The sequence below is a fragment of the Poecilia mexicana genome, unplaced genomic scaffold (assembly GCF_051168715.1).
Source record: "Poecilia mexicana isolate PSO_F unplaced genomic scaffold, ASM5116871v1 scaffold_20, whole genome shotgun sequence".
In the NCBI taxonomy this organism is placed as follows: domain Eukaryota; kingdom Metazoa; phylum Chordata; class Actinopteri; order Cyprinodontiformes; family Poeciliidae; genus Poecilia; species Poecilia mexicana.
The window spans coordinates 12,555,866-12,576,679 of record NW_028263389.1 but is presented as its reverse complement, the minus strand read 5'-3'; the positions used below and the strand labels follow the sequence as shown (position 1 = coordinate 12,576,679).

Sequence of the window (20,814 nt, the reverse complement as noted above, 5' to 3'; positions counted from 1 at the left end):
AGGCCGCGTCGGGGGACTCGAGGCCGGCACTGCAGATCTCTTAACGGGTTTTTCCTGTGTGCGTTTTTGGAGGTTTCAAAGGCAAGTCGAAGCCCAACCTGTTGAAGCAGGAGACCAGCAGCCTGGCGTGTGGGCTGCGCATCCTGTTCCGCATGTACACGGACGAGAGCCGACAGGACGCCTGGGAGGAGGTCCAGAGGCGGCTGCTCAAGTGAGGGACGCCTTCATCTGCTGAGCATTTACCACACTCGGTTTAGCATGGAAAGGATTCATCATAATGTTAAAATAATCATCAACTAATTTAGAAATTGATTAATCGTTTACTACAGCTTGGAGTCAAAAAAGGCCATTTGCTGTAAGAGCAACATGCGACAACAACTGAGCCAAACCTGTACAAAAAAATACACATTTTGCATTTAAAATAACCAAACCTTCTTTGTCTGTAAATATGATCCACACAACTCATCTAGTAACTTTGCTTTAGCTTCACCTTGTTTAAAAAAGAAAAACCAGCTCCTGTTACACACCTTTAACTATTTAATTAGCAGCCATTCATAATGTCGCTACGTTGATCAGAAAGGCTTGAGCTTCACACATTATAAATCTCAAAGTATATTCCTGCATCCTTTGCACAAATGAGCAAGTGTGTGTTTCTAAAGTTGTATAAAATAAGCTCAAGTGGTTAAATGGTAAAAATCAGATTTTTTAAATCAGATTTTTCAATTAATTGTCAGAATAACTAAATAATCAACAGCTGCAGCCCCAATGCTGCTCATTTGAGGACACCAGGAGGCTTCTCCTCCATTAGATGAAACATTATCATTTTATTTACTTGTGTTTTAGCTCCTCTTAAAAAAAAAGTTTCTTTGAATTTTTTCTAGTTGGTTTGTCACTAGTTGGTTTCCAGCTCCAGTGTTTTTAAGTCACATTTTAGTTGCAATGTTGTAAAATCTGAGGTCGTTATTTCAATCCCTGGTGTTTTTCTGCTCTGCTGTGTGAGGTGAAATCTGTCCTGCTGGTTAAAATGTGTGTTTGATGTTGCCTGCTACTCCGGATTAGGTAGAAAAGTGTAAAAAACATAAAAAAAAACAGAGCCAGCAGGAGCTCTGCTTCACTGTTCCCATAAAGAAAAGCTTTATAGATCCAGAGGAACCAGAATGCTGCTTGTGATCAGCACTTCTGTGATTGCATCAGCGCCACTCAGAGCCCTCATCCTGTTCGTCTTTCTGTTCTGACTCATCCTCCTGTTTTGATGCCGATATTGATGGTGATCCAAAGCAGAACACTGGCTTATCTCTCCCACTTCACTGATTAACTTTGAGAGAGACGAAGATGATACCAGATAGGGTGGCTGAGTGTGTGAGTTGGATCAGTTCGGGGTGCAGAGCTGGAGGAGGATGTGGAGATTCAGTCACCTGATGGAAACTGGAGCAGGAGAAAGTCCAGGTTCTCCTCAAGGTTTAATAGACGACTCAGTGAGCAGCTTCAATGAAGAGCCTTTATCATCATCATCATCATCCTACTAGTTCCCTGTTGTGTTGATGTCTGTGAAATGTTTCCGTTTCGCTCAGCGTTTGCAGCGAGGCGGTGGCGTACTTCCTGGCTCTGACCTCGGAAAGCCACAGAGAGGCCTGGACCAACCTGCTGCTGCTCTTCCTCACCAAGGTGCTGAAGATCAGCGACGAAAGGGTAGGAGACCAAAACACGCCCCGGGTTTAAATGAAGCGAGACTTTTAATGATAACGTTGCATTAACAAGATCAACAACCGCATTCAAAATGTTAAAAAAAGTTCAACTTTTACCTTTTGTCAGCCACAAACTCGATTGTATTGTAAAACATCAACACAAAAGAAAGCCCCTGCATGCATGGATCCATTCAATGTTGGGATATTTTGAGCTAAGTAGCCTAGAAGAACCTCGACACACACAACCTGCACACCAGCGTTCCTTCTTTATGTTTAAGATTTGTAGCAAAATAAGAGAAACTTTGAGAGGCATTGATACTGTTGGATTACCTCTGACCTCTGTGTCTTTCAGTTCAAGGCTCATGCATCCAGATACTACCCCCTCCTGTGTGAGATCATGCAGTTTGACCTGATCCCTGAACTGCGGGCCGTTCTCAGGAAGTTCTACCTGCGCATCGGCCTCGTCTTTAACATTGCACAGCTGCCTGAGCCCGAGCCGGACCCCGAGCCGAGGCGTGCGGAGCCAGAAACGGACATGGAGGTTGGGGAGGAAGCCGGGGAGGAGGCCCAGTGATGCTGCGCCCTCCTCCACCCCTCCGCCTACTACACAAACCAACCCACCGCAGAAATGTGCGGTTGTGCTGCGCCTCCTCAGGGCCCCCCCACCTCGCCCCCTCTCCCTCTCTTCCTCCTGTTGTACGACAAACACTTTAACCTGATTGGTTGGAGGGTGAAAGCCCCGCCCCAACACTCTTGACCCTCACAGACGGAGTCGTCTGCTTCATCGTTAAAAAACAATAATGTCTTGCACCGGGTGTAGCGACGCCTCCACTGGATAAAACTACTGATCAGCAACTGACATGTACCCATATCTCTGATCTACATCTCAACACGTGTGCTTCTTACTGTACGTTTAAAAAATAAAAATAAAAAATGAAGAATGAATGATTTCAGCTACATGCAAAATACTCAGCAACTCTGAAATTTCTCTCTCACACATGGCTGACGATCTCTCTGCACTGCGGACGGCTAACATTAGCGCGTTGGTTAGTCTCTCGGATGAAACTAGTTGTACAGATCTGCCGCTGTGTAAAATAATCTTATTATAATAATAATAACAACACTAGATTTTGTTTATTTTTCTCCTGGACTTTTTTTTTTTTTTATTGTTGTTGCACTTGATCTTGTTTTTGTTCTGTTTTGTTTTTTTTCCGAATGCACTGGAGATTTTTCTTTTGTGATAATTTATTTGACTGCACCACCTCCTCCTGATTGTCCAACACGGTATGATTTGTAATTAAACAAGACTGTGGAAAGTGAAGGGTTAAATTATTTCCATTTTTATGTGTTCTTAAGTTTTTAACAAAAGACGTGACGATAACTGGGCTTCTGGCGCCGGAAGACAAGGAAGCAAACTGATGCTAGCTGCTTTGTGAAGTCTCTATTCTAATTTCTGTTTTCATGTGAGTTTAGTTATCGCTCTACTGTACAAAAATCAGAAAACTTGATAATATATTTGGGGTTTTTTTTTCTTTTTTTTTGGTTTGGGGAAGGATATATGTATAGAGAAAATTACAAATGTTAGCCGTGCTTTAAGTGTAAATTGGATGCATTCCTGCTCATGGATGTAGAAAACTAAATGTATATGATACAGCAATGTAAAGTTTTCTATCTCGCAAAAGATTATGTACAACTTTCTGTACGATACATCATCTGGCATTCTAATCAGGTTCTAGGTCAATAAAGTTTTTGAACTTGGTTGATTTGAATGAAGAATCGGTGAGTTTTAACTTTGCCAATAATCAGTCGCAGTTCAGGTTTAGTTTAAAAGTACATTTTAATGCATGAATTTAAAAAAATGCTACAAGAATATACAGACGTTTTAAGATTATCTTGCATTTACTATGTAGTTAGACTTGTCCCCATGAGTTTCCTTATCTGCAGCTATGGAAACATTAAGATTGCAAGCCACAGTAAATGGAAACACCCTGTGGAGTCCGACTCATGGGGAACTGGATGATGTGGCGTTTCTGCCAGGGCGAAGCATCCAGCCTGCATCCTGAGTTTCTAATTTGTTTTGTTTTTGTTTTTTTGTTGGATGTGAGCCGGGCTTCAGCCAGGTTTCTGTCCTCCGAGACGGAGACGGATCCTCCACATCGCCGCTGCAGCTCATGCACCTGTCCGGCTCACGTTTTGTGGGGCTGCACAGTAAAAGAAAATAAAACATATATATTAATCCGTTTAGGAAAACTTTTAAAAACGAGAAACTGATTTTTACTGCCTGGCCTGGTGCTATCTCCACCCTGCAGCTGATGAGGCCAGCAGACTCCCTGTATCGCCACCAGCTGCTGAGTGGAGCCATGAGCTGCTGTTGGCTGCCGTTTCTCTGGCAAAGACACAAAGTGCTAAGCTGACCCTTCGACTGATGGAGGAGAGCACTGGAGGGTGCAGGAAGCAGCTCTTCCTTTATCCCCCTCCCTGCCTGATGGTAAAACTGCTACCAGTGTCTTGGAAAATAAACATATCTGAACGGATTTTCTGATGAAACGGGTCAAAGCTTTCTTTCTTTCCTCTAGCGAGACAGTAACTCTGCCTTCTGGGAGAATGGATACTTCATTCTTGCGAGCGAACTCGACTTTCTGGATAACACCAACGGATGGCATCTTTATCAGCTTCATTTCATAGCTTGTATTCATAAGTAGTAGTATTGTATTATCAGTTTGCAGAGTTAAAACGGTTGGATCTCGTAGAGATGAGAAGCAAGTGTTCGGCTAAAAGGACGTATCGAACTGAAAAGCCTCTGGAAAGTGGGTAGTATGAGGAAATCAAGGCTCAGATTTGCTGCCCTTAATTCTATTCGCAGTGAATTTAGGTATCAAGACTGCAAATACAAGTACCTCTAAGGAAGTTGAAGTCCCACAAGGTTTCCTTTTCAGGAAATCCAGGAGCAGTGAAGGACCCATAGTTAGTACTTCAGTAGATTTGACGTTTGCAGATTCGAAAGCCTCGGCTTTGGATCATCTTCTATATGTGAGTGAAATAGATTTGATAAATTTGGAGAAAAAAAAAAAAAAAAAACTTACCATACATGGTTTTAGGAAAGTTGCAGAAGAAGTTAGAAGCTAAAACTTGTCAACACTGGTAATCTACTGGTCTGATGAGCTGCCCGGGTCAAGTTCTTTTACCCATTCAGAGAACAAAAGCATTAATGTATTTTAACGAGACAGAATTATGCAGGCTTGAACATCTAGTATCGGCTATATGACCGTACTTCAATGCTTGTGCAGGTAAGGGTTGTGAGCCTCCTCCTTCAGCTGAAGTTCCAGCTGTCTCTGTTCTCTCCTCAGAAACTTACGGAGGGTTGACAGCTCTCTGATCACTTCCTGTTGACCTGCTGGAGGTCACAGTAACTCAGGATTAAAAACATGAGGGATGGTGCGCAATTCTAGTGCGATTTAAAAAGTTTTACACCCTTAAACTGTTGCCACATCCTCAAAAGATCCATTAATATCTGACAAAATGTGAAATAATTTTTTTTACGGGATTGAATATTTGTATCCAGGTGTTTATGTCAGACTCACCGGGTATCGAAGGCTTCCTCTCAGGAACAGGTTGGATGCTTGGTGCTGATACAATACGCTCCTGGAAAAAAAAATAAAATTGTTTATTTGTAAGTTCCGTACAATAAATTGACGACTTTGAAAATATTTGCGTGCACTGCTAACCGACTTACAATTCTTGAAGTAGGTGAGCTCATGTCAGATGACGGACTTGGTGAAAGACTAGTTTGCTTCCTCTGCAAAGTTGGGATGGGAGGAGACGGCTCCCTCTGCAAAAACAACTGAGAGAACACACAGTCCATCTTTGACTATCTGTTTAATAAAACCCCAAATTTCCAAGTTTAGTGCTGTTTCCACCTGAGGATCAAACCTTCACCCCAGTCTCACGTATTTTATATATATATATATATATAGATATAGATATATAGATATATATAGAGCTAAGATCCGTGGGACTTCCAGATCCAGACAGACAAGATGGTAATGGCGAACCAACCGGACATTGTGGTGGTGGATAAAGAACAGAGGAAAGCCGTTGTGGTGGATGTAGCAATACCAAGTGACCACAACATCAGGAAAAAGGAGCACGAGAAACTGGAGAAATACCAGGGCCTCAGAGAGGAACTGGAGAAGGCCTGGAAGGTGAAGACCACAGTGGTGCCTGTGGTCATCGGGGCCCTCGGGGCAGTCACCCCCAAACTGGAGCAGTGGCTCAAACAGATCCCAGGAACAACATCAGACATCTCAGTCCAGCAATGTGCAGTTCTAGGCACAGCCAAGATACTGCGCAGAACCCTCAAGCTCCCACGCCTCTGGTAGAGGACCCGAGCTCAGAGGATGAAAGAGACCACCCACGAAGGGTGAGAAGGGAATTTATATATATATATATATATATATATATATATATATATATATATATATATGTAGTAATTATAATTACCACACTTTCCCGGTTGCTAACTTACAGTCCTTGGGGTAAGCGGTCCCATGGCAGATGCAGGACTTGATGTCACATCATTTGAACACTTCCTGTGCCACACTGGGATGGATTGAGATTCCCGTTTCTGTAAAAAAAAAAAAAAAAATTGAGTCAATTTTTGATGATCTGTGCCAAATCTATCAACAGATTTCCTTTTCCTGGTAACATCTGGTACCTCATTTTGACGAACACTCTGAGGTGCATTGTGATGTTTCCGCTCTTTGCCGAGAACCTTCTCGATGTCATGAGTTTCAGCTTTGTTGCTCTGTTTGCCTTTGCTCTGCGGAGAGAACGACAGGTGACTCTCTGACGAATGCGGCGTGAGAATGAAGCTGGTGTGGCACTGTGTGAGCCCTCACCCTCATCTCTTTTTCTCGTCTCTTCTCCTCCTCGTACTGCTGCTGTATGCGGACCCTCTCCATCGCCAGCTTCTTCTCCTCGTCCTCCTCGGCAATCCGAACACGCTCTCGCTCCTCTGCCTTTTTTCTCTTCCTCTCCTCGATCTGTTTGAATGAATTGACAGGCTGGTGAAATAAAACTGACGCAGTAACTTTCATAATTAAAAGTTTTCCAAAGGGAAAGCTTGCTCCGCTAGGCTTAATGAATGCAGTAAGTCCCTGTAATCCTCCCTAACCTACCTGTTGTCTCAGTTCCTCTGTGTACCTGTCCTGCTGCAGAGGCGACGGATGACTCGACTCTACAACATTAGACATGAGAAAGTTGGGGCGGGGGGAAACCGGAGAAACAGCCAAAACACAAACATGTGGAAAGAAGTGATTAAGCAGAGACCTTGCAGGGAAATTGGAGACTCCAGCTCTGCTCCCAGAGAGGTCATCCTCTTATTATTAAAGCTGCGCATTTGATACAGGTCACCTGGAAACGGAGACGGAAAAATGAACAAATGAAGAGTTCCACACCGAAATGCTCAGCTAAGGTTTCCATTTCAAGACAAGCAAAGAAGAAAAAGAACTCAACTCAGATCTGATTTTAGTTAGATTAAAAGTCAGCAGATACGCTAAATTCTGACTTACTAATTTGTAAAGCAAGAAGAAGCTTCAAGTTGCAGTCGACTTACTGACAAGGTTTCCGTGTTTGTCTCTAATCGGAGCTCCTCCTCCGCCTTTTCCCCAGGGGTCGTACACCACCAGCTCACCCTCCTGCAGAGCAGCCTCTCTCCTCTTCTTCTCCTTCTCTCTTTTTGTCCATCCTTCCTTTTCCGTAACCTGAACAGAGAACGCCCGGATGTTCCGTCCCAGTCACCGGTGCTGTGCTGTGTAATGAACACATGTTTTTGTTTTTGTTTTTCTTTGAGATACAGTAATTATTGACCTGCCGTCTTGGTGCCTCTCTGTATCTCTCGGTGCTCTCGCTCCGTTGGGAAGTCTCACATGTCTCCTTCTGCTGAGCTCCTCCATCTGTGAAGATAATTCAAAATAAGATACGACTAACTAAAATAGCGTAACAATTTTGTGAGTTGTTACTAAGTCATAGCTGGTAATATTACTCTAATATCAAGGTTTGTTTTAATGTAAGATGAAAAAAGTGAAAAGGAGTAAATATTTCTAAACAGAACCTGCTTTATAAAAAGAGAACAGTCTGGTTTTACGTCAATAACAGTAGACAAATGAGCATTTTAAACATTACTTCCTGCATCTTGCAAAACTATACTTCTTGATTTTTTTCATGCTTTCATGCTACAAATAATAACTTAAATGTATTTTATTAGGATTTTGGTGGCAGATCAACACAAACTAGTGCATGACAATAAAGCAGAAAGAAAAGGACGTATAGTTTTCCAATGTTCTTTCCAATAAAAAATCTACAATAAAAATAATCTGAAAAGTACGGTGTGCATTTCTCTGATACCTGGTACCTCTAATAAAGCTAAGCACCCAGAGCAACTCCTGCCTTCAAGGTCATTAAATAGTTTGACTGCATGTAATTCAATCTCTGTATAAAGTCTCCTGTTCTGTGGAAGTTGTTGCTGAACTGGAGAGCTCCTTCTGTGGCATCCCAGGTGGACAAAGGAGCGTTAGCACAGATCCTTCCTTACGGCAGCTGTTGTTTTGGGGTTCATAATCATCACTGCTCCAAACGTAAACCCAGTAAGTGTTGTACCTGCTTGCCTTATTTGTACAATTTTTTTCCTTTTCCTCAAAGTGATCTGTTGTTTTTGAACAGACCATCCCCATGGTGAAACATGGTGGTGGCAGCATGTTGCTGTGTTGGGGCGGTTCCTCAGCAGAGATGGGGGGAAATGAATAGAGGGCAATACTTGATGAAAACTTGTTAGAGCACGTAAAAGACTTGAGCCTCCAAGTCTCCTTGCAACAGAACAAAAAGAAATGTATGTATAATTTTTGTTCAACTTCACAACCCATTATTGTGTTGGTCACACTCATAAAATCTCAACAAAATATGTTGTAAGGTGACAAAATGTGAAAAAAAAATCAATATTGATGCATAGTTTTGCAGGTTATTGTAATTAAAACAGGAAAACTGAGGGCTCTGGGCTGTGACAATCCATACTGTAAAAACTGACTTTAAGATACCGTGACAAACACACCAATCATCACACTGACACAACATCGCATGCATGACTGAATGATGTGACTGTGATACTTTACTCAGGTATTGGTTAGAATAAGGATCCTGCTTTCTGGGTCCTTCATACCAGCTTGCATCACCGTTGGAAACTACATGAGATCCAGGAGGAACAACAGGAACCCTGCAAAAACACACACACACACACACACACACACACACACACACACACACACACACACACACACACACACACACACACACACACACACGCACGCACACATACAAAATGTGTTCACTTTGGTATTCATTTTACTCTTATATACTGAAATAAAGCAACTGCTAGCTACCATGGGATGGCCACCTGCCCTTGGATGCCAGGGAAAGTGTTGCAATAATTAAACGGCGGGACCGCTTGCATCGCTCCCATCCCACACAGAGGCAGTTGGTTGAAGTCTGGACCGAAGTTCGTCAGGGGATTCTGTCCAAGAGTTCTGGGCTGTGAGCTCTCAAAGAGGTTGTCATATTTAGGATCAAACCCCGGGGCATCAGAAACGTCCTGTTCCAAGCTCCGGTCCTGATGAGACGCAGCACCAATCTGCTGTTTGAGAAATAATTAGACAACCTAAAATGAATATTTGAGCTTTTTCTATAAACGCAGTCCGTCTACCTCTTTCTCAGGAGTTGTAGCTTCAGCGGCACCGAGCTTCAGCACAGATTTCTTCTCCCTGATAACAAAAGGTATTTAGGAACTGTCACATGTTGACACTGAGTTCACTATGCATCCACTTAACCCTAAAATGTTCACAGACACTCAAGCAGCATATAAATTCTTCTTCTTCTTTTTTTTTTTAGATGATCTCCTGCGTTTGATTGAATTCACTTTTACTATGAGTGGTGTTGAGGATTAAATTATAACTCCCTCATTAAAAACTTTTTCTTGTTTTTCTGCTGTTCTGCCATTTGTCTAAGCAGTTCCTGCTTGTACTGCTCCTTCTTCATTTGAACAGCGCTCCGTTCCTCGACTGCCCCTGCATTGACAACAACAGATGATCCATCAGCAACACATCTGACGTCCCTTTGAAGCACTAATAACAGTGGACCTTACCGATCATTAGTCCGGTTGCGAGCTCTTTCTCGTCTTGGTTGGCAGTGGGTGTAGATTTTGCTGTTGTCTTCAGGTTCTGTGGTGTTTGACTAATGCTGATCAAAGATACACAAATTACGACTTGCTTAAACTGTTGAGCATTTACCATTTTTATAAGGTGGCGCTTTATTGAGCTACGAAAGTTTGTAAAGTGTGCTTTTGATGCCACAATGTCGGAAAAACTAACCTGGAGCAGAAAGTCGTTACGCAGCAACAGCTTAAAGTAGTTACCTTATTATTATAATGATTTAAGTTGCTATTTTTTTTGTATTTTGTCGTGCTTTATTTCTTGAACAATGACAATAAAAGCAATTCTGATTTTGATTTTTACTTGAAAGTAAAATATTTTTTGACCTCAAGCAGTCAACAGAAGTCGAGGTTGCTTACTCCGCCTTCCAGATCCCGTCACTGCTGTTTTGGTCTCGAATGGCAAGGGCCTCCATTTCCTTTATGTCTCGCAAATCTCTGCCACAAAGCCCATGCAAAACAGAGTGCATTCAGTCAAGATGCTATGAATCAATTCCCAATGAAACCCTGTTGAAGTTCAAAGTCATTTTTGACAAAAAAAAAAAAAGCTGCACCTCCTCTGTCCATGCTCAGGGGTTCCCCATTCCTCTTTGCACTCCTGCTCATTCGTGCTTCTGCCTCGCCTCCTACGGGGTATGAAGTCATACTCCTCCTCTTCCTCTGTGTTCAGCTCCTCCTCGGAGCTGTGCGTCTTCTTCGGCTGATGGACTTCCCATCTCCTTCGCCTCCGGCAGCAGGGACTCCAGGTGTCTGGGCTTCCTCTGTAGTCTCCTGCCTCGGTCAGAGTGGCAGCATTTTTCACGGATATGGGACTCTCTCTCTGATGGGGCGGAGTGCTTGTCTGGGAGTTCATGAAGGACTGAGCAGAGCCGGGACTGGCTACGCTTACAGCATCCGATGATTGATGTTCTGGCTGAAAATGATAAATTATGTGGAAATTAAGTCACATTTCTTAAGGTTGGCACTTAAGGATGTATTTCTCTACTCATACCTGAGGGGTAATCAGATGTGCTCCCTTCTTTGCCCTTCTGTTTTGAGCTTGCTCCTGTAGGAAAAGGTTGTATTCTCTCTGTCTCTCTTCTCTCAGTCGTTCCTATGACAAATTGAAAGAAAACATACTCAGTACTTTTATTTAAAAGTCTTCGTACCACTGAGGGTTTTTTTTTTCACATTTGGTTTTGTTACAACCTCTAAATGTATTGCTATGTTGTGGACATGTGCTTATATGTCATATTTCAAAACAAAGTAGCAAATAAATATAAAGAGGCAAGACAAAGAAGCTTTTAACATTTTTTCCCCAAGTGAAAACAAGAAAAATGTACAGAACAATCACCCACCTTTACTGATACCCTCTCCTCAATAGGTAAGGAGAGACCCTGCTGCTCCCCAGGCACATGACTTTTACAATCCTTTTTCTGAAGAAAGCAGGACAAAACAAAACAGTCGTTTGAATCCACATGAGCTTAGCGAGAACAGTAAGGAGTTGTAAGCATTTTTCAAAGGCTTTCTTGGATTAGCAGAGAAAATGATCAGACCTTGGCAACATAATCTTTGTACTCCAGCTGCAGCTCCAGCAGCAACTTCTGCTTCTTCTTTTCATAATCTCTTCCCAGAGCAGCTATTCCTGAATCTGGAAAATACATCTTATGTAGCACTATGCTAGGCTACTTATATATATATAGTTCAGCTTGAACACTTTCACAGACTTGCATAGTACCTGTTTCTACATTGTGGGTTATTTCCTGAGTTGTTGACGCGGATGGAGGCATCCTGGAGACTTATTTATTGCGCAACATCAGTCTTTGACTGTATACGACAAACACAAACTAAGTATTCAACACTGTTTGCGTATATTCCAAAGCCGCTGTTATGAAGCACATACCTCGGTTTGTTTGTCTGGGTGGTCTTGTCTGTTCCTGCGTCTCTGTAGTCGAGAAATATCCCGCTGTCGTTTATAAACACTAAAGAAATTACTCTTTCTTCATAATAGTCAGATAAACCTAGCGTCTTAGCTTTAAAAAGTTGTTAGTCCGTTTTATAAACGCAAATGAGAAATCCGCTTTATCGAGGCACAATGGATGAAGCGTTGCGCGTTGCTACGGGCAACCATGACACGATGTCCCGACAGACTCACTGCAGTTACCAGCAAGAAACCGTAAACAAAACAAAAATTAGACTAAAATAAAATAAAAACTAAAAGTAACCAGGCATTTAAAAAATAGTATACTCTGTTATTGTCGAAAAACAGAAAAAAAAAATGTTTTATATATATATATAATTGTTTTGTTCATTTTCACCTTTATGTAGTTTAGTCTTTATGGAGTAAATATGTCACTGCATCTTTACTCCATAATAAATGCATGCACATAGTGACAATAAAAACACAGCTGTTTATTGAAGTAATTCAGGCAGAGTCAAAGGGATTCAAAATACTTGACAAATTTGAGAATATTTTACTTTTCGAGATATGAATGAAACCGCCGCTAGATGGCAGTGTATCCTTAACAGTCAGTTGCGGTCTTCTATGGACTATACCATCTGTTGGTGATGATTGTGATTTAAGAAGAGTAATCCATACGCCAGTTTTTATAACTCGTAGTAAATCACATAAATATCTTAAATATTACGTTTTTAAATAAAAATTATATCACCGATTTATTAACTGTAGATTGCTGAAGCGCTAAGACAAAAGGTCAACATTTTTTAGTACTGGCACGTTGGTTTCGTCCAACTGTCATGGCTTCCTGAGCGAGTGGATGCTAGGCCCCAACAATCTCTGGAGAAACACCAGTTTTCGCCTTTTATTAGAGGAGGAATTCGTGTTTTGTTTTGTTTTTTTACACATCAGGTGTCGTGATTGGCCGTTAAATTTCACCATGGCCGGGAGCAGCACGGCTCAGAAAACATGGGAGCTCTCCAACAGAATGCAAGAGGTGCAGAGCATCGATGAAATTTACAAATATGACAAAAAACAACAGCAGGAAATCCTCGCCGCGAAGCCATGGACGAAGGAGTATGTTTGACTGTGTTGTCTGTTTTTGCTGAGCATTTGTGTAAATCGATGTTTGGGCTACTTTGTGTGGTATTTATTCTGTTAGTTCTGGTAAAAAAAAAATTTTTTTTTAATTAAAGCTAGTTAAAAGCTAACATGCTGGTTGCCCACTGCAGCTGCAGTTCGTTGTTTGTTTACAAAGGTCTACATTCGAGTTGTGGCTTCAGTAAACATATTCTGAGACAAGAGATCGCCTAGATTTAGAGTCATAATCATATTTATCTCACTTTACAGAAAACATTGTACATGGAACGAGCATTTTTGTAGCCATTTATCTCCAAAGTGTGTATGCAATTCTATGCATGAGTATTTGATTATGGTTATAAAATGAGAGTACGACTTAGAGAAGTGGTGCATTAAATCGGATTTACTGTAAAAACAGTTTAAATAGACAGAGTGCTTATTTGTGATTGATTATTTGTCTCTCCAGTCACCACTACTTCAAGTACTGCAAGATCTCAGCTCTGGCCCTGCTGAAGATGGTGATGCACGCCCGCTCCGGTGGAAACCTGGAGGTGATGGGTCTCATGCTGGGGAAGGTGGATGGAGAAACCATGATCATTATGGACAGCTTTGCGCTGCCAGTGGAGGGGACAGAAACCAGAGTCAATGCCCAGGCTGCAGCCTATGAATACATGGCCGCCTACATTGAAAATGCCAAACAGGTGAGAAACTGACTTCCTCGTTGGTTAGAAAAATCCAGAACATTCAGGTTTGAAAAAGTAAAACGTTCTATAGATTGCTACCTGATTTTTCTGTGAATTTGTTATTGTGACTCAAGAATAGTTTAGTAAGTAACTTCTTGATCAGAGTTCTTTGTCTTAGTTTGAACAACCAAACTATAAAATAAGCCGCTACAAGGTAAAACTTGCCTTTAATAATTTAATAAACCCAACAGACTTTTTTATACAGCAGTTTATACTTGTGTTTTAGAATAGCTAACATGACGGTCATGATGGAGTTGCCACTCTCTTTCACTATCAACCTTTGTAAATGGTTAATATTTTAATACTACAAACTTAATTATGAAGTTCTCTATTCTATTCCCATGTGCGGCATTTCTAGTTAACAGGCTAATTATCCCTATTTTATCTGTCCCAGAAGGTTTGTGTTTTTAAAATGTTCTTGTACGTTAGTTATTGAAAAAGCTGCAAAAAAAATTATCCAAGTAAAACATTAAGAACAATTCAAACGTCAATTTTAGTACTTCTAGTCAGTTGGCAGGATGTTGGTAATTATAAGAATATATTTTTCAATCATTTTTCCCCTCCTCCCAAATAAATCAGTAATTTCTGTCTCATAGATTTTACAAATTTATTTCTGTAAGTTGAAACTTTTGAACGGTGAAAAACCAAAATAAACTCCTAAACTACCAATGATTATGCCGAGGTAGACTTTTTTTTTTTTGTCTGTCATTTTTAATCAAAGCCCATGTTTAAGTATTGTCTTGCCATCATTCTTGCTGTAAGTTTTTAACTTTTCGACATTATGCATGCAATCTGGTGTGTTAGGTCGGTCGGTTGGAAAATGCTATTGGCTGGTACCACAGTCACCCAGGCTACGGATGCTGGCTGTCAGGCATAGACGTCAGCACTCAGATGCTCAACCAGCAGTTTCAGGAACCTTTTGTGGCAGTTGTGGTAAGCCAGAAATATATTTTTAAAAAACAACTTTTATTTACATACTGTCTTTATAAAGTCATTGAAAAGTTGTACATTTATTAATCTTAATTTTACACTTTAGGTCTTAAATATTTCATTAAGAGGTCTTGAAATATATTGACTTAGGTCTTAAATTTGTACATTTGATGATTTTCAGCTCATGACACAGGAAGGCACAAAGCCCTCTCACATCAGAAAGCTCTCTGCAGCTCAGTCTGTTTTATTGTATTTTAAGCTATTAAAATCAAAGTTTTCATACCTTCTACTTTATGAAACTTTCTTTCTTCAGAAGAAAGTTGATATCTAAAAAGACTTGACTGTAAAAGATTGATTCTAATAGTTTGGTATTGCCAAAATACACAAATTTCCGATTTAGAAAAGTGAATTTTACTTACTTAAATGATGGAGTGGGTCATATATAAACTAAAAAGGGACTAAATAAGCTACAGATTTAAATGTTAAGTCGCTTATACAGGTCTTAATTCAAATTATCTTTGTATTAACTTTTAAGTCTCTAAAACTTTCAGAATCCCCGATTAAAAGAACAAAACAAAACACAACGTGTGTAACTGAGAAGATTTATTTATGTCTCAGTGCGGCTTTGTAAGTTGCTCTGTACATTTTTTTTTGTTGTTGTTGCAAACATATATCCTTTGTACACCTCATTTGGTACAGCAGCACTTAAATGCTGGCGGCGTCGTATAATGAAGTGTGTATTTTCAGCACACTGACAGCCAGAGTGGGAGGCTCTTGGGGGCCAGATTTGAGCGGTCCCAAGAGGATCGCACGACCTCTGACTTTGTTTCCCCCCCTTTCTACTGTAGATCGACCCCACTCGGACTATTTCTGCAGGGAAGGTCAACCTCGGTGCCTTTAGGACATACCCAAAGGTAAAACGTCTTTACGTTTCCTGAGCCAGTTCGTTTTCTGTTTTAATTTTTATTTATTTTAGTAGTTTTATTTTTTTTTATTATTAGTAGTATTATTATTTATATTGTTCATAAATGTAAATAAACAACCTTGAATTTTCAGGGTTACAAACCTCCAGATGAGGGGCCGTCAGAATATCAGACAATCCCTCTGAACAAGATAGAGGACTTCGGTGTGCACTGTAAACAGTGAGTACATTTGCGTTTATAATGTCGCTCTTGCATTCTGATCCTGCCCTCGCGGCTCATATTTTTCCCTCACACGTATCCTATTCAGGTATTACGCCCTGGAGGTGACTTACTTCAAGTCTTCCCTTGATAGAAAGCTCCTGGAACTCCTCTGGAACAAGTACTGGGTCAATACCTTAAGTTCTTCCAGCCTGCTGACGGTATGTAAGCAACTTCAAGAATCAAAATGCGCTCTAATTGTTTGGCATTTTGATTTATGGTTAATTATTAGACTATAACTCATTTGGACATGTGGTCGCCAGCTTGTGATGTTGTGATTTATTGCCGCATATTAGCCAAGTCCCCGTGTTTGTTGGCTTTAGTAATAAGCTGTATGTGAACTTTTTAACACAGTTTAGAAGTAAAGTTGGACGAGATTCTTCACCCCCCCACCCGTCCTCCGCAGTTTGGTCTGAATATTGAAAACCCATCATGCCAATTTGCATTACGGTTGTTGTAACTCTGTCGTGCGCTCCTCTAAATATCTTAAACAGACATCAGGCTTGTCCAAGCGGGGAGCTCTTTGACGTTGTGGTGGAAGATGAATTGACTAGATGTCAAGAACAAGCTGCTCCACGGGGGACAGGCTTTGTCAGTTGCTACACTGTCCCCCTCGTCAGGGGCCCCACTCCGAGTCATTGTGTTTTAATTACCTTCTCCACTATAAACACGGCCTCACCTTAAGCAAACGTTTCGCCGACGTTCAGTCATTCACCACGGCTCGCAAAGTGTTTTCAGCAGCTTGTTGGGCAGATTAGTTGCTGTTCTTTATGTGGAAAAATCTGTTGTCTGGGTTTTCTTTTTCTTTTTTTGCTGGCAAATTGTGCATGGGTTGGTTTCTTTGTGTGTAATTGAATGTTTGTGTGCTGGACGCTCAGAACTCGGACTACACCACGGGCCAGGTGTTCGACCTGTCGGAGAAGCTGGAGCAGTCGGAGGCCCAGCTGGGCAGAGGGAGCTTCATGCTCGGCCTCGACACGCATGACAGAAAGTCCGAGGACAAGCTGGCCAAAGCGACGCGAGACAGGTGGATATCTTTTCATTTAAAAAAAAAATCCATCACACTTTTGCTTTAAATCACTTTACGTTTGACTTAATTGCCTACCTTGCCTTGCAAATGTAGTCAAACTCGTAACATAAGCTATACAGTAATGGAGATTGTTTCTGGTGTGTTTCTTAACTATTTGCAAGTAAAATTATGAAAGTTATAGTGAAGTTATTGGAGTATTTCAATTGATACTTCTGTAGCAATGTTGTTTTCATATTACGGGAATCTATAAAAAGCAACCCCACAGTACACCATTTTTATGTTAGTCTTATGTTTTCAAAAAGTTTATATTTTGTCTAAGTAAGTAGGTGACTTCTCCAGGCAACTGGGTGCACTCTGGTTCATTTAGATTTATCACAGTGTAATGAATTGAAAAAGAAAATGCATTCCTCATTTTCTGATTTTTCTGTGTAAAATGTCAAAAACGATGCATCCTTTTCCTTACGTTGACTATATTTTTACACGCCCTATTACTTAAAACCAAGTTGTTTGATAAGATGGAATAATTTTAAACTCCATACATCTGCTTTTTAAAATATTTAAACAGTTATCATTATACATATGTTCTGCAACTAAACAATTTTTTTTTTTTTTTATGGAAGTCTACAGAGCGATTCTCATGCAGATGTAACGTCTCTGTTTTGCCTCCCTCCTTTTTTGTTTTTTTTTTCCTTCCCGCTGCGACTGCTAATCTTCATTTTTCACTCTGCTTTGTTTCAGCTGCAAGACGACCATAGAGGCAATTCACGGCCTGATGTCCCAAGTCATTAAAGATAAACTCTTCAATCAAATCAACACGTCCAGCAATTAACACTGAAACACAGTTTTATCTCGAAATAATTTCTTGTGCATGACTGGTTGTACTCCTGCTTAGATTACCACCGTTTTTGTTTGAGAGGGTTTTTGTTGAACAAAACTGCAGTAAAAAGAAAATAAAATATTGAAGGCACCATCCTGCGTGAACATATTTTTATGTGCTCTGCCGCGTTGCAGCTGGCAAAGTGGATCATTTGAATAATGTAGTTAAGGCAAACATTACTGTCCAAATACTCTAAACACACAGTGTGTATTTAGGCCTCTAAATGAAACACGTTTTAGGGCAAATCCCTCTCCAGCAAAACATTTAAATAACCCACTGTGGTCACATTTGGCTCCCACCGCGTCGCAGCATTACATAACCGAATGACGAACTCCAGCTCCTGCACAGGCTCAGCGGGGATCGCCTTGCCCTGCCTGGGACGTCCCTGCGGGGGCTCACACGCTCCGCGCCGCTCGGCCCTCGGCGGCAGACGCGCCGGCGAAGCCGCCGGCTGCGGTGGAGGCTGTGATGCAGCGCAGAGGCACGGGCCGCGCACACAGGAGTCCATTCACCCCGGCGTGTCTGCTCTTCATCGAGGCGAACGTCCACCGAGTCTGCCTCTTTTTTCCCCACTTGACAGCTGTTTTGACTTGCGTTCGTGTTGCGTCTTGTTTTTCTGGTATTGTAATGGTTTAATGTGTGTTTGTAACGTCGTGTGTTGCGCAGGGGAGAATCCCGGCGGGGCCTCGGAGGAGATGCCTGGTGTTTCTCATGCGCGTTTGCTGTGGCACAACTGCTTGTAATGATTTTCTCAAACTATTATCTAAGTTGTTCTTCAGGTTCACAGTAGAAAAATTGAACCCTGCTATATTAAATTTAATTATGAAGGTAAACTCGTTAAATAAGGTTTCTGCAAAAAAAAAAAAAAAACACTGATTAGCTCGTGCTTTTGCCAGATATTTAAATGAATTGCGTGGATGTCTGTCACAGTGCTGATGAAGTATTTAAAATATGCACGGCTAATATTGTTTTCCCTTATTCCCCATTCCTCGTTATTTTAGATTCATCGAAACATACTGAACTTGTTCAGTGTGTAAACATAATGATTATCTCCAGATGGACATTTGCATGCATGACTAAAATTGCATTAGGAAAAGCCAAAAAATCCATTAACCATATATATGTTTTTGTTTTCTTTGTATTTTAACTCCACAGTACGTCCCTATTCCTTCAAAGGGTGAATGTATTAAACGTTTGACACTGCCATGAGTGCAGATGATTAATGAGATTAGCAGCTATCGATTACGGACACCGAAAGAAGGTCCTGTAGTTCAAATGTCCCAGGTAAGATGTTGAGATGTTTAGTTTGGGCCGGTGACGAATTAAGCGGCAGCGATGTGTGTGAAGATGGAGAACGCGGCCCAAAAATGTGGAGGTACAAAACACTTCCTCTCCACCATGTGCTCCTGCATAAGTAGAGGGCGGTCCCTCCCTCAGGAAGCTCAGGTCATGGTACGATGTAGATTAACAATGCAGGGGTCACTGCATGTGGTGGGTTCCTGACTCGGTGTGTTTTACTGAAATATTATCTCTGTAATGTAGCAATAACAGGGAAATGTAAACTGCAAAAAGAGATCCTTAAAAATAAAAAAAAGTTTTTAAGTAGCTCCACCTATGTATAATGTTGGTAGATTATAAAAATATAACTATTTGTTGTTACTCACATTTGCCAAACCAGTGATCCCACTTTGTCCATTCCACTTTAGCTTTTCCTCACACAATTCAGTATAAAAGAAAAATTGTGTTTTAAACTATTCCTTTTAAATACAATCTAGAAAGTGTTTAATTGTTTTTGTGAAACATTTATTTACCTTTACACCCATAAATAATAAAACTTTCAAAACAAAAACATTACTTTGGAAATGGATTTATTAGTTTTTGGAGGGAGTCTTTCTGTGTGTAAACTCATCTATTTTAAATTGGCTGCTCTGGAAAAGGCCTCAAAGGTTTCTTGGTGAACTGACGGGTCAAAGAGAATAATATAGAGATATTAAAGCAGTTTTAGTTCATAAAACAATATACAATTGGTCAAAGAGCATTAATAGGAGTGAGGCATCTGAGAGGCCCTTATTAACTATGGAGATCAACAGCTCAGGTAGGAGAGTCTGCTGATAGGACAACTACCAGATAAAGCCAAAATGCAATGCAAAAATCTAAATATGATGGTGAACTCAGCCTCTATTATATGTGCCACATCATGTGGCTGTCATGCTGTGGGAGGGCTTTTCTACAGCAGGCTCAGGGAAGATGGTCAGATTTGGTAGGATGATAGATGGAGCCAAGTATTGAACTTTCATTGGAAGAAAACCTGTAAGAGGACGCAAAGATCACTTCAGACTGGAGTGGAGTTTCCGGTAGGACCCGAGATATACTGTTAGAATTTGAAATCAATAGCTCAGGTAAAGTCCAAACCTGCTTCCAATTGGCAATCAATAACTTAGAAGTTGCTATTCACAGACACTCCAATCAATCTGTCTAAGCTTTTATTGCAGAGAAGAATGAGTAAAAACAAGTGTTTAGATGTCTATTCGGATAGGATGCCTAATAGACTTGAAGCTATGTAGCAAAGTACAAGGAGGTGAATTGCACGCCACTTTTTCAGCTTTTTATCTAAAATGCCTTTTGATCTTAATAATAAAAATTATCGTAACAAAATGTAAAATGTATAAATTATGTGGCTCTGTATTTAATAGTTTAAGGGCTTATTTCTAGTTAAAGAGTTAAAATTACAAAAAAAACAAAAAAAAGCAACCATTTCCGCCGTATTTTGTAAATTCTGGTTGCTACTGTTGCGTTGTTTCCATAGCAACCACGTGCTTGTATCAAACAAACTTTGTTTGTGACGGACTTTCTAACTTCTCCGAAGCTGCTTCATTTCCATAAATTTCAAGGTATTTGCTGGAGAAATTTGTTAGTTTTTTGTTCCTTTTTGTGAGGAGGCATTGCGTTAAATGTTTTTGTTATTCAATTCAATCCATAATGTGTCGTGGTGCGCTTTTAATGCAGCTTTAAATAAAAATTTCCTTTCACCTTACCTTATTTAAAGGTAAGCTATGAGTTTTGCACGTCATTTATGAGAAAAGCGAGAAATAAAA

At 40.7% G+C, this 20,814-nt stretch overlaps 3 protein-coding genes across 3 annotated transcripts in view; 2 read left to right on the top strand and 1 right to left on the bottom strand.

Moving 5' to 3' along the window:
* arfgef1 (ARF guanine nucleotide exchange factor 1) overlaps positions 1–3,461 on the top strand; it is a 52,145-nt gene extending 48,684 nt beyond the window's left edge. The window contains exons 37-39 of the mRNA XM_088001475.1: positions 73–211; positions 1,572–1,689; positions 2,038–3,461. Coding sequence (XP_087857601.1) covers positions 73–211; positions 1,572–1,689; positions 2,038–2,259 — 479 coding nt within the window. The 3' untranslated portion in view covers positions 2,260–3,461. The remainder of the gene's footprint in view (positions 1–72; positions 212–1,571; positions 1,690–2,037) is intronic.
* Positions 3,462–3,503: 42 nt separating this feature from the next.
* On the bottom strand, positions 3,504–11,823 carry LOC106934323 (centrosome and spindle pole-associated protein 1). Its single transcript, XM_015014142.2, has 23 exons — positions 11,660–11,823; positions 11,478–11,572; positions 11,280–11,357; positions 10,934–11,035; positions 10,497–10,855; positions 10,303–10,380; positions 9,877–9,971; positions 9,703–9,799; positions 9,439–9,496; positions 9,119–9,369; positions 8,852–8,952; positions 7,554–7,639; positions 7,300–7,447; positions 7,014–7,097; positions 6,863–6,921; positions 6,584–6,727; positions 6,400–6,504; positions 6,211–6,309; positions 5,419–5,526; positions 5,267–5,327; positions 4,957–5,079; positions 4,583–4,709; positions 3,504–3,886 (listed from the first exon to the last, which is right to left on the bottom strand). Exons 1-21 carry the CDS (start codon positions 11,709–11,711, stop codon positions 4,958–4,960), a joined length of 2,382 nt encoding a protein of 793 aa, XP_014869628.2. The 5' UTR covers positions 11,712–11,823; the 3' UTR covers positions 3,504–3,886; positions 4,583–4,709; position 4,957.
* An 831-nt stretch (positions 11,824–12,654) lies between these two features.
* On the top strand, positions 12,655–17,809 carry cops5 (COP9 signalosome subunit 5). The gene is made up of 8 exons (XM_015014171.2): positions 12,655–12,955; positions 13,425–13,659; positions 14,506–14,634; positions 15,480–15,545; positions 15,688–15,773; positions 15,862–15,973; positions 16,691–16,839; positions 17,581–17,809. Exons 1-8 carry the CDS (start codon positions 12,699–12,701, stop codon positions 17,669–17,671), a joined length of 1,125 nt encoding a protein of 374 aa, XP_014869657.2. The 5' UTR covers positions 12,655–12,698; the 3' UTR covers positions 17,672–17,809.
* Positions 17,810–20,814: the final 3,005 nt, after the last annotated feature.

Excerpts from the sequence above, each read along its gene's own strand:
- cops5 (XM_015014171.2), top strand. The coding sequence starts at position 12,699 with ATGCTAGGCCCCAACAATCTCTGGAGAAACACCAGTTTTCGCCTTTTA. Across the intron at positions 12,956-13,424 it reads GCGAAGCCATGGACGAAGGA|TCACCACTACTTCAAGTACT; the intron begins GTATGTTTGACT and ends TTGTCTCTCCAG. Across the intron at positions 13,660-14,505 it reads ACATTGAAAATGCCAAACAG|GTCGGTCGGTTGGAAAATGC; the intron begins GTGAGAAACTGA and ends CTGGTGTGTTAG.
- LOC106934323 (XM_015014142.2), bottom strand. The coding sequence starts at position 11,711 with ATGCCTCCATCCGCGTCAACAACTCAGGAAATAACCCACAATGTAGAA. Across the intron at positions 11,573-11,659 it reads AACCCACAATGTAGAAACAG|ATTCAGGAATAGCTGCTCTG; the intron begins GTACTATGCAAG and ends TGTATTTTCCAG. Across the intron at positions 9,972-10,302 it reads GACGGGATCTGGAAGGCGGA|CATTAGTCAAACACCACAGA; the intron begins GTAAGCAACCTC and ends ATCTTTGATCAG.